This window comes from Tympanuchus pallidicinctus, unplaced genomic scaffold (assembly GCF_026119805.1).
Source record: "Tympanuchus pallidicinctus isolate F22 unplaced genomic scaffold, pur_lepc_1.0 scaffold6, whole genome shotgun sequence".
Lineage (NCBI taxonomy): Eukaryota > Metazoa > Chordata > Aves > Galliformes > Phasianidae > Tympanuchus > Tympanuchus pallidicinctus.
The window spans coordinates 29002733-29014764 of NW_026294780.1; the positions used below are offsets into that span (position 1 = coordinate 29002733).

The 12032-nt window shown below is 36.5% G+C and overlaps 1 protein-coding gene across 10 annotated transcripts in view; it reads left to right on the forward strand.

Moving 5' to 3' along the window:
* Nucleotides 1–12032, forward strand: part of RBM26 (RNA binding motif protein 26) — a 55156-nt gene that overhangs the window by 741 nt on the left and 42383 nt on the right. For all 10 annotated transcript variants that reach the window (XM_052705863.1, XM_052705864.1, XM_052705865.1 and 7 more), the window contains exons 2-4: nt 10285–10403; nt 10913–11049; nt 11897–11985. In XM_052705863.1, the coding sequence (XP_052561823.1) occupies nt 10285–10403; nt 10913–11049; nt 11897–11985 (345 nt within the window). The remainder of the gene's footprint in view (nt 1–10284; nt 10404–10912; nt 11050–11896; nt 11986–12032) is intronic.

The following is a 12032-nucleotide window of genomic DNA, read 5'->3' on the forward strand; positions in this document are numbered from 1 at the left end:
ATTTGCCTATACCTGCTTGGCCTCTGAGCATAGCATTCATGCTAGTAATAAGGACTCTTTTGCAGATACTCAGCCCACGCAGTACAGATTTTCCCTCACTGGATAATATTCTGGTAACACTAATGTGGGAACTTGGTTTTAAATGTTTCATGTTCTGGAAGAGTGATGCCTATGGACATTTTGGATCAGGGCAAGCTCTTGTCTTGGCATTATGAAACACCACTCTACTATGCTTGCATTAAGTTCTTCGAGCGTAATTTGAGTCAATATAACCAGAGCTTATAAATGAGCTCAAGTGTTAACTTTTCTATTGAGTTACTTGTCCATGGCTGACACTTGTGAATTGAGGTGGAAAGGAGGATCAGCTCTATGGCTTCCATAGGCATTAGTTTAGTATACGTAGGTACGCACATAGTTTGTATGGCCTATGTTGAAATAGCCTTAATGAGGCTCAGGACCTGGGGAGGGGTTGTTCATTTTTCCGTAAGACAACACTGAAGTAAGTGACTCTTGAACTTCATTCCTGTGGACTTTGAATTAGGCCTGCACCAAATTTCCCTGAGTGCATGCTTATATAGAAGATACTTATGCAAAAGATTTAATCCTTAATACTGTGACATGATTTTAAGTTCTATTTGGAAAAAGAAAAGTGTCTTTCTTATGAAGGAGGTGAGCTAATCTTCCTCTTGTGTAAATATAAGGTGTTACTGAAATAACAAAGCATACTCTGATTTGTGGTAATAGATCCGGCTGACCTATTACTGGCAATAGTCTTCTGACGCAGAATGTTCCTTGTTAGTGTTTGAACGATTTCTTGCGTGAAACTTCTGTTAATGGTCAGTTTGATATGTCTTTAGAGCATGCTGCTCAGAAGGTTTGTAACAGGTAATACTTCAGAAAGTCTTGTATTTTCCTATATAAATGGTGGTAGTTTGAAATGATAGGTCATGCATGATTCTTCTCAGTTAGGCACCTACTGGGGATTGATATGTTAGCTTCAAACAATTTGGCAGTATTGTCAAATTCTGTGAAATCTTAGGCTGGAATTCTGCTGGTGACGGTTGCAGTAGAGCTTCAATTGGCTTTAAAATGTCTTTTGTTATTGAGTATGTACACTAGGGTATTTTGATTTTACAGGTCTGTATCAGACTGTTCTGCTTTTGAATATTTATTCGGCTTCTCTGGGTTTGATCTTGCACATCAGAAGCTGAAGCTTGACTTTACTAGTTTATTTTAGATTTCTTACGAGTGATTTGAAACCATCAAAAATTTGCCAGGTAGGATTTAGCTAGGGGTCAGTGTGGTTCCGAAGCTCTCCCTAGGCTTCATTCATCAGTGATGAACAGTGGTAACTTCTTACCATGGCATTCAGTGTTCCTCTGTTTGTCTGCTAGTGATACTCAACAGCTCAATGCTGAAGTTGAAATTTTCAGGGTTTGAGATCACTATGATATTCTGTCTTTAATCACTTAAGGCATCAGGATGTTTCTGTTAAGCTAAATGCAACATGTGAACAGTTCAAATATGGTTCTCGTGCTTGAAAAGTATGTTGTGGGGTAGGTTATTACTGATTTGGAAGATGCTGAGTTTTTTTGAATTGTTAGTTCAGGAGGAAAGAAGGAACTGTTAAAACTCAGCTGTCCCTGAGTTTTATGCTGTGTTCTATACAGCTGTGTCGTCTTATTGCGCACTGGATTTGGTGTAGAGATGTTGTCATTTCCCACCAGTCAAGTACCTTGGAGATAGTTCTAATCTCAGGTACCTGCAATGTATGCCTGTAGCTGTAGCTTCTGACTTTAGGGAAATTCTAGTATACTGTTAGTTCTTTAGAACTGCAGGTGTTATGCTAGCACAAAAAGACCATAAGCACCGGTAACCTGGAGGTGTTTTACTTTAGGCTGAAAATAACTTCTTACATGTCTTTTCCTTTTAATTAAACAAAAGTGTGTCAAGTGTGTGTATCTCGTGGCTCTTTCTGAAACCTTTAGCTGCAAAATAGGCAGGTGAATTTCCCAACTAGATTAAGAAACATATCATCATATCCTTGTGGTGTTTTTGTCTTGATAGTTGTGAAGTGTGAAATATTTTAGAAGATAAGAAATTTTCTACATGGCTCTATGTGTTTGTATTTGCTGGCTAGATATCTAGAACTGGGTAGTTAGCTGTTGTTTTTCAAGCTGTCTGCTTCAGAGTATCCAGGACTTTTTAATCTTTGTGTATAATTTGTTGCAAAGACTATAGCATGTATAATCCTGAAACATTTATTTCAGAACTAGAAAGCAGTAATATCCATAAAGATTGTTTCCTTTAACTAGAAAATTTTATCTTTAAAATATTATAAAGCGTAAGCCAGAATGTGAATTATAAGTATAATGAAACAAGTGTTGTGTATATGTTTGCGTAGACTGGATGTGGTTGGGTTACATGCACATGGTGCCTCTGGGAAGTAGATATGAATGTTTGGAGGGGGGGAGGAGGGGGGAGGGTATGTCAGAATATAAGTTTCAGAATTTATTTATTCACTTCCTGGATTGTCCTGATGCCTTTGTCAAAGCCTTGGTGATCCTTCACACAACGCTCTATCCAAGATGGGTTGTGTTGCAAAAAGGCAGAAATGACAAGTGCCACTATGCTGGAGCATATATACATTCCAGCTCTGCTTGAGGGTGGGTGGTACTTCACTAGTGACTTTCTGCAGTCCTCCAAAGTACAGGCCTTTATTTCCTTTTTTTTTTTTTTTTTTTCTCCCTGGTGTGCATGGTTTTGGAAATACCTTTGAAAAAAAAATGCATTCGGTTAAGAGAGAATTACATAACGTTCACACAACCATTAATGATACCTGTGTGTGAATGTAGTAGCAGTGTAAACAAAGTAGAAGTACTTCAGTGCTGTGGCTGCTTTGTATTTGACTAGAACTATCTTGTATGTTTAACTCAAGTTAGCTCTGTGTAGAAGATACATGTGTCAGTGGTCGGCTTCACTGCTTGCAGACTGCAGTGTGCTTGCTTTCTAGTATTACATAATTTTTTCTCATCCATAGTATGGCTTCTGTAATGTATTTGAAGGTAACATTGAACTTGAAGTATAACCTCACGTCTATTACCTCTAAGTTTTGTACTAACAAAGGCTTTGCTAGGCCATTTCTGTTGTGATGGATTTCTTTTCTACAAGTCTGTTCTAGATCCTGTATAAACTGTGTATATATGCTTGCTAGAATGTCAGGGTCTGGCTTGGCAGATTGGTAAGGAGGCAGGTCTTTTTCATTTTATTGCCAGTTTTGTTGTATAAATGCTGACGAACACCTCGCCCTTATAAGACACTGTAGTATTCTCCCCCTTGCCCTAATTCTTTGCAGTGGAAAATTGTCTTGTTTTTAATTACTTTATTACTGTAAAATAAGTATAATTAAGCTCTTCTGCTGGCCTGCTGAATTTTACTTACAAGTCGAGTAAGCTCCTTTTTTCCTCTTTTCTGTGTTTAGATTTCTGAATATGTTTGTTCAGTTGCAAAGTCACACTTGCAAAGAAGATAAAAATAAAATTTGAAAGAATGTTTGTGCAATATTTAGGCATTCCCCATTAAAACTGAAAGACTTTTTTGCATCATTTAATTCTGTAAATGATAATGACCTTCAAACTATTTTGACAGATAAAATCCAAGTTGAAGAATATTTTGAGTGTATTTGTCATTGGAATGTTTTATGGGAAACAAAATGTGCTGGTATTCATCAATTCCTCCACTCTTTTCCTGCTTGCTTGTGCTTTTCATCCTTTTGTTGTTAAATCTCAATGCATTTCTTTTGTGGATGAAGGATCTTGCTTAATTATTTTGAATCGTGCTTAATTATTAGTAGGTTACTATTTAGTCATCTCCCACTAGCTTAAGAAAAGTAAATAAAGGAGGTTTAACAGTGGTGTAAAGAATATGATAATGATCCAAGATACTGAAAGAGTCGAAATCGAAATGAAAGTCTTTGACATTTCTTTGAATGTTCATGGTGTCCACTGTCTGTCCTTAGAAAGACTTAAGAACCCACCAGGAGGTTTAGCTTTAATTGACCAGAAACTTCCTAAGGTGTTCCAAAGCATAAAAAGAAAAAAAAAAGAAGAAAAAAAAAGTTTATTTAATTTACTGTTAGCACTTTATTGTAAAGTATTACGAATATAAATGAGGCATGGATGCATGTAATTGTTGTGTCACTTTATACTGCTGAAATCACTCCTCTGTGTCTATTCAACTTGGTAGTTGTTCATGTAACTCGTGGGGAGCTGCACTGTTTGGAAATTGAATATTCCTGACTTTGAGTGCTGATACTGTTCTGCTTATTTGGAAAAGGTACTGCAGCAGAGTTGCAGTATTGGGATTATAAGAAGGGGTATGAAATCAGGAAATAAAATACGAGGAAATTATTCTTGTTTTACTGTACCTTCCTCTGTTCTTACTCTGTACATCACCACTGGTGAAATGAACTCCCTGGCTGCATCACAGGGCTCAGGTAAAACAGTGATTTTTGCTTTCTGCATTGAACACGTGCTGAACAATCAGCAAGCTAACTGCAGTTCCACCCTTTGAGAGCTCTTTTGAGTCTAGGATGTGGCATTGTAAGCAGTTGGTTGCTGGTTGCAGCTGTATAAGCCTGTCAGATTGGGATATCATATTTTAGAACTACAGTAATGACATCAGTATCTTGGATAAGAGCACTGACGGCTACTGCATTTCTCAGCATTCGTCTGTGCTTATAAAGAGCTATCAAAAGTGTCTCAAGATGGGTCAGACCTTGCGGAATGATTCTGTCATTCATTGAATTTCTGAGTGCTGGAGCTTTTTACAGATTTTTTGAGTACAGAATCTTGCAGCAAAACAATCAAATACCTACTTTAGACGAGGTGCCCAGCAAGTGGCAAGCTTTTTCTGCACACACTCACGACTGCAAATGCAAAGCCCTCAAACATAGTCATGTCTACCATGGTTAATGTCAAGGACTGAGCTGTGTGCTGGAGAAGTATAAATATTAATCTTTAGGCAACAAAACCGGATTGTTACAGTTGTGATTTCTGAGGATCAAGGTGAAACAAATAACGTGCACCTACATGTTACTTCCTTCATAGAAAGACAGTTCACTGCCTGGAGGTTTTCAGACGTGCTTTTGTGGTTTCAGTGTAGTGTGGTAGTTTAAATTTGTCAAGAAACTAGTTTCAGGTTTTGCAGCACCTTTTTTTTTTTTTTTTTTTGCACATTCATTTAAAGGTACATTCATTTAAAAACAACAAAAAGAAAACCTTGTAGCTGCTTTTACCTCTTTACAAAAGTTGTGCGTGCTCTAGCTGTCTCCAAAGTGACCTTTAGATTGAGATTCTAGGCATTAGATTGTTACTGTAGGTTACAGGGAGACTTGATGCAAGTTTCTCATTCCTCACTCTTCCCCTTTCTCCCACCTTCCTCCCCTGCTGTGAGTAACAGTGTTCACCTTGTGAAAACTGTCAGATTACAGCTGGATAGGTGCAGTTTGGGAAATTGTGCTGTTGTGTGGGTAAAATGATTAGGTAACCTACAGTTAAACACCACTTAAGGATTGTTCCCTCTGGAACATAGAAAAAACAACTGTTGTCACCCGAGAGTAAGTAGACTTTGCTTAAACACACTAACCTAGAAAAATACATTGTGAGTGTAGTCAACATTTGTTTATTCTTTCTTACCACTTGGGGAGACATTTATTGTGTATTGCTACTCCATGTGTTATAAAATGGTTATACCATATTTATGTACAAAGATATTTTGCTGATTTAGCTTTGCTGAGTTATAAGCTTTATTAGTAAGAGATTTTGTTTATGTACAGCTAACTACACCAGTAACATTTCTCTACGGGCAACTTTCGTGTGTTACATGCTCACTGAATTTGTATTGAAAACTGATAGGTTGAATGTTGCTTAAAAAATTATAAAGAATTAGATTTAATCTTAATTTGAAGCTTACAGCTTTAAATTAAAACTGAAATGAGGGGAGGGAAGGCTAGACAGAAGGAACTCTTTTTTCAACCAAGTTAGACATTCTTGAATATTCAGTGCTTAAATCTTATGGCTTAAACTTAGTTCTACATGTTTAGTTCTCTTGTGCTGCTTTTTCTTTATTTAAAATGGTGATTTGGAATAATTTCAGCAAAACTGAATGAGATTGGAAACAATGGATTTGGAAATTTTCCTTGATTTTTTTTTTTTTTTTTTTTTTTTTAATCGTAGCTGTGAACTCCTGCTTTTGCATGGAGCAGAATGTTTGATTGAACATGACCTTACTTTCTGAAACTCTTTTCCAGTGGTTAGAGGTATCCAGATCATTCCTTGAAGAACATGTAAAATTCTAGAAAGAGTTTTTGTCCATATATGCCTGAATAGTGGTGGTAGTGTTTACTAGAGCAGGATTTCTAGAGCAATCTCTGTTGTCTAACACAGAGCAGCAGTCACACTATGTTTGACTAATGTATTAGTCTCTGCAGAAAAGTATTGCCAGGGGTAAAAACGTTTGGTGTTTCTGATCAAGATCATGCACCTAGAAAGTGGGCGTAAGAAAATGTGCTGTGTTGTTTAATTGCAGCAGGCACTCGGATGCAGTGGCAGTTGGCTCAGATTACTTACACCAATGAATTCACTTTGTTTGCTCATTTTAGAAAATTAATAAGATGAGAAATTTATGTGATTGTCGTGTGTTTAGCAGAGGCCTATGAAAACTTGAAGGAACATGGGTAGAAGATTTAAAGTTGAGAAATGTTATTTTGCTTGTTTAAGTGCATGTGAATGTTTTTCTGGTAACCAAATGTTAGCATAACAATGAAGTTGAATCTGAACTTGTCAGACTTTTACTGCATGTATTTGATTTTTTCTGAGGTCATTGATGTCCTGCACCATATTCAGGTTAAGCTAAGGGTTCAAGCTTAGCAATTAAAAATGTGTAATACTCAGTGAATGCTGTAAGTGAAGTATAAATTTATTGTAAAATTTGAAGTGCTGCTTAACCTATTTGATATTTGTAGGAAGTAATCTCATTTTGGTATTCTTTCTAAACAGTCACTTCCTCATGTTGAACTTCTTAGTGTATAAGAAGGCTGTATGCTGTACGATGGATCCTTCATACTGCACAGTATATTCAGCTGCTGCAGCATGGGTGCCTTTCCTTCCTGAAAGCCATTACTTAATAAAGCATTGTCATCTATAAGAGTGTAAGATACAAGTCATAGAGCTTAGGAAGACTGAAAAAACTAGCTCAAAATGGATGAAACATTCATGTGTGCACAATAAAGATACTGCAAGTATATTGTGTGTACTTACACACAAAGACTCCCATTCTGTAAGAAAAGTTAGTTAAACTAGAGAATGTACATACTGCATACAGGCAAGCCTCCCGTAATCCAACCTGGCAGATTTTGACAGAACTGAGGATGGAGATTTTATATGCAGTATTTCAGAATTCTGTTGCTAGTGAGGAAGTCTGAAGGAATTGCTTTTAGTGAAAGCAACACTCCCCCAGAACTCTTAATAGCTAGAAAACAGAAGACTGTATCCACAGGAAAGTACTTTTTTGTTTTGTAAAGTAAAACATTTTTTTTGTGAAGTGATCTCTTGTTCCTCTCTTTCACCAATTCATGTAGCTAGCAAAATAATTTTTCCATCATCTTGTGGGGGGAAAAAACCCACCGAAAACCAGTGACAAGGAAAGATCTTGCTATAAACTTACTGTACACGTACTGTAAATGTATCTGAAATAACTAGCATGCTGTTCATTTATGAAAAGATTTTCTCCATCTTATTTACTACAAAATGCATTATGAAGTAATTCATCTGTGCTAATATTTCTCAAAAAAATTTTTTTTGAATGACCAAAAATAATTGCTTGTTTTTACTTTAGCAGCAGGTAAGCTCTCCTGTTTATGTATAGGGGAATTTCAGTGCTTATATACTGAATAGTAATGTTAGAACTTAGTACATATGTATTGTTTATATGTGGTATTACCACGTATGGGATGACAAATTATAAAGCAGTGCCACAGGAGAAGGTGATTCTGTCTTTTCGAAATTAATGTGCATTTTTATTGTGGATATTTTCTTGGGAATGTTTTGGAGTTAGTTCAGTGCATGGAATGATGTTCTGAGGTTCCTGTGAGGGACGAGGAGAGAAAAGCACTGACTGTATGCATGTAGTGTGTGTTAGTGTTAGAGCTTTTGGAATCGAGATGGCTTTCAGACAAGAGTTTGTGTTTTCTATCTTGCTTATGGAAAAGGAATTATTTTAAGTTGAATATGAAGCTGTCTTATAGTCACTACCCTAGCAGCAGGAGATTTAATAAACTGCAATAACAGACATTCGTGGCTTTTTACTTTTTTGACTAACTCCTTTTTTTTGTTGCTGTTGTTTGCTGAGTAGTTACGGATGCACGCGTGGCATGACGCATTCTAACTTTGTGTTACAAAAAAAATGGTGGGAATTCAAATAAAAATTCAGCTTATATTTTACCTCATATTTGTGAAGAACAGAAACAGCAACAACAACAAAAAGGGAAAATTTTCATGATAATCCTCTCCTCTCCAAATTACTTTCCTTTTATAACTGTTGGTAGAAAAAATGAAAATAGCGCTATAATTTTCTGAGGCGTCATCCAGCTTTAAACTTGGAAAGGAATGCAAATCCTGTGTAGTGACATGGAAGTCAGATAATCTTAGAATTTTCTCAAATTCAGAAGTTGAGAAGTGGTAGAATTTAGGCCCTCTGGGGCTCTCTTGGGTGAGTCCCCTCACTGCCAGCTGCCTCACTGGACAGACAGCCGTTAGACGTGGGCTTCCAGATGGTCTGGGTGGGTGATGTGCTCATGTGCTAGCAGTGATGTATGAAGTCTTGATGCATGAAGTGATGGTCTTGTTTCTGAGGTGACTTGGTGCTTGGGCAGCATTCTTGTTGTAGGCAAACGTTATTAAATCTGAACTAGGGTAAACCAGGTGTGATGCTTGGAAGAAGAGTTTTCTGAAGGATTTTCAGTCTTTGTGCAGCCTGTTACTCAATTGGCAGTGTACAGTTTGTGCAGTTTGCTGGTTTTGTGTGTGCAGATTCTTTTGGAGTTGAAACTGATTGTAAACTCCCATCTCCTATATCTATGAATAAAGCAGGCTAACACAGAAAATTGTGCTGTGTCCCTTAACAGCTCACATTGCTTCTGCAGCTTGAAATACTGCTGTTGCCTGCTTTCTGCAGGGTAGGGAGTTATGTTTGAAGCTTTGACCTCTAACGTTAGAGAGCACTATTCTGAGCCCAGAGTATCCTTAGGGTCTACTTAAGACAGATGCTGGCAGATCTGCTTCCTTTGCTTAATGGATATGTTTATGTGGAGGATGTGGCACTGGAGATAGCTTATTTGAGAAAAGGAATGTAGTTGATATGTATGATATTGTGGAGGATGTGCTTTCCGGGCCTAAAACACATGTCATTTAAGTTATCAGCAGTAAGAATTTTAATTAAATCTCAATGCTGAAATTTCATTTGTATTAATGTAGAATAGGTTGGGAGTAGCTGTTCTATTCTGTTCAGTCATTGTGGTCTTATTCACTGGAACAGTGTTTATATAATACTTAAATTCATTGCAACCCCCTGAGTATATTTTAATTTCACTCATTTCACAGTTATTTTTGATACAGAGAATGTACATTTAGGAAGCATCAGTGCAATTGTCTTTCCTCATTAGTTTCTTAAAACTATTACTGAAATGGTAGTATTAATTTTGTTCATCACTCAGACCACCTCTCTGTCTGCAGCACATCATCAGTGTGGATACGGTAGATCTTCCTTTTCATTTCAGTAGCATCACTTCTGCTGTATTACTGTTTTCATTTCTAATTACGTAGGCTAACTTTACACCATTAAGAGTTGCTCAGTACTACAGATCTATCTTCACTGATTTCATAATCGAGAAATTATGGAAGTACTTCTTGTAGCTTTTATTATTCTTCAGGACTATTAGGCAGTTGAAGCCATTTTACCCTAAATAGTTCATTCTAGTTTGCTTTGAAATGATCTGTGAAGTATTGTTTGGAAATCTCATTTCTAGGGAATCACTTCTCTAGAGAAAAATGTGATGGTTAGTGATCTTTCATCTCTGGGCTCATTCTTAGAGAATACCCGTGGATATTTTTCAATTACTTTACAAGGAAAGATTTTGATTCTCTATATGAAATTGGTGATACCGGTTTCACACATTCAGTTTTATAATTTAATTTCTTCTGTGTGTTTTTGTTAATCTGTTTGCAGATGTGATGCAGATCCATCTGCCCTAGCTAAATATGTTCTGGCTTTGGTGAAGAAGGATAAAAGTGAAAAGGAGCTGAAAGCATTGTGTGTTGATCAGCTGGATGTATTTCTTCAGAAAGGTATGATGTTTGTTGTGACTCTTAATTTTTAGTGAAAAGTCAAACTTTTAATGTAGAATCCTGTGTTTATTTCTTAGCTTTCTTGTTGGAGGAATGTAATTCAATGTGCACGAAGGAATAAAACATAAAAAAAAAAAAAAAAAGAGAAAGCCACAGGTGTATAGTGCAATTTACAGGTTCTGTTTTTATTCCTGGAAGAAAATTAAGAATGTTAAAAATTACTGCCTGACTTAGAAGAATCTCTCTATATATTAAAAAATGTTCTTCTAGATGGTGGATAAAAAGATACCAAAAATACTGCAATTGAATGCCTATTTGAAACATTGACATTATTGACATGTTTCTTGACCTTTAAAAGTCCTTTCAAAATATGAAGTATAAAAGCAAAGTGTTTAAAAAAAAAAAAAAAATGCAAATAATTGTTTTAACTTTTAGGTGAACTTTTTTAGTTTTTAAAAGCAAATATTAGTTTTGAATGCTGAATATTTATTTTTATTCTTTACTTTTAGAAACTCAGATATTTGTGGAAAAACTGTTTGATGCTGTGAATACAAAAAGCTATCTACCTCCACCAGAACAGCCATCATCAGGAAGTCTAAAAGTAGAGTTCTTTCAGCACCAGGAGAAAGAGACAAAAAAAGAAGAGGTAAGCACTGACATTATTTTATCTGTGCTCCTTTTTTCTTCATTCCCTTGGCTTACTTATTTGGTTCAACTTCATCACGTGTGTTTATTAACAGTCCCAAGTTTAGTCTCAGAATTTGCTCTGCAGCTTTAAAATGCCTGGCGGTTCATGCCTCGTATGTTGAGCATAGTGTTTCTGAACATAAGCTCATCGATAATACAATTTCCTGAGTAAATCAAAATGGTTCTGACTGTGCAAATGGAAATGGAGTTTCTGGGTGCTGTAGAATGTGTGGTACAACCTGCATTAGTTCTTTGCTCAGGAGACTGCTCTAATTAATGCTGCCCTTTTAATTTGCCATTCCAAATGACAGTCCTCATTCCTTCAGCTCCTTGATCCTAGAGATGTTCTGGCACTGGTGTTTGTATGGTTCTATGACCCAGAGAAGAGTAGGTTAGCCCTTTATCAGCAGCCGTGTAGGTTTGGTTTGGAGTGTTTAACCATTATGTCAACAAGGTGACCTGATGAAAAGACACTATTATGCCACTCATGGAACATTCTTGTGCACCCAAGTCATTCACTGTACCTCGATATGGATTTCTCCACCTGTACCAAAAGTAGATGTATTTTCAATGTAGCAAAATAAACATTTCTTATGCTTCTTTGTCTTCTCTCGAACGGTGTTCTGAATATTCTCAGAAATTTGAAATTTACTGTGTTATTGTATTAGAAGTAAAAATCTTGTTCCGCTTCAGCTGTTGCTGCAGACTTTGTTCAGTATTTGAGATTTCTGTATTTATTTGGTTGTGCAGCAGTCTTTAGTATAGTGTACTGATGCTTTGATCTAATGTATATAATTGAAATTCAGATAGTTAAAGAGGAAGAGCGAGAAAAGAAGTTCTCCAGAAGACTAAATCACAGCCCTCCTCAGTCAAGTTCGCGCTACAGAGATACCAGGTAATAGATTTTTCTTGATCTCTTGTATTGTATCTTTAATTGGAGAG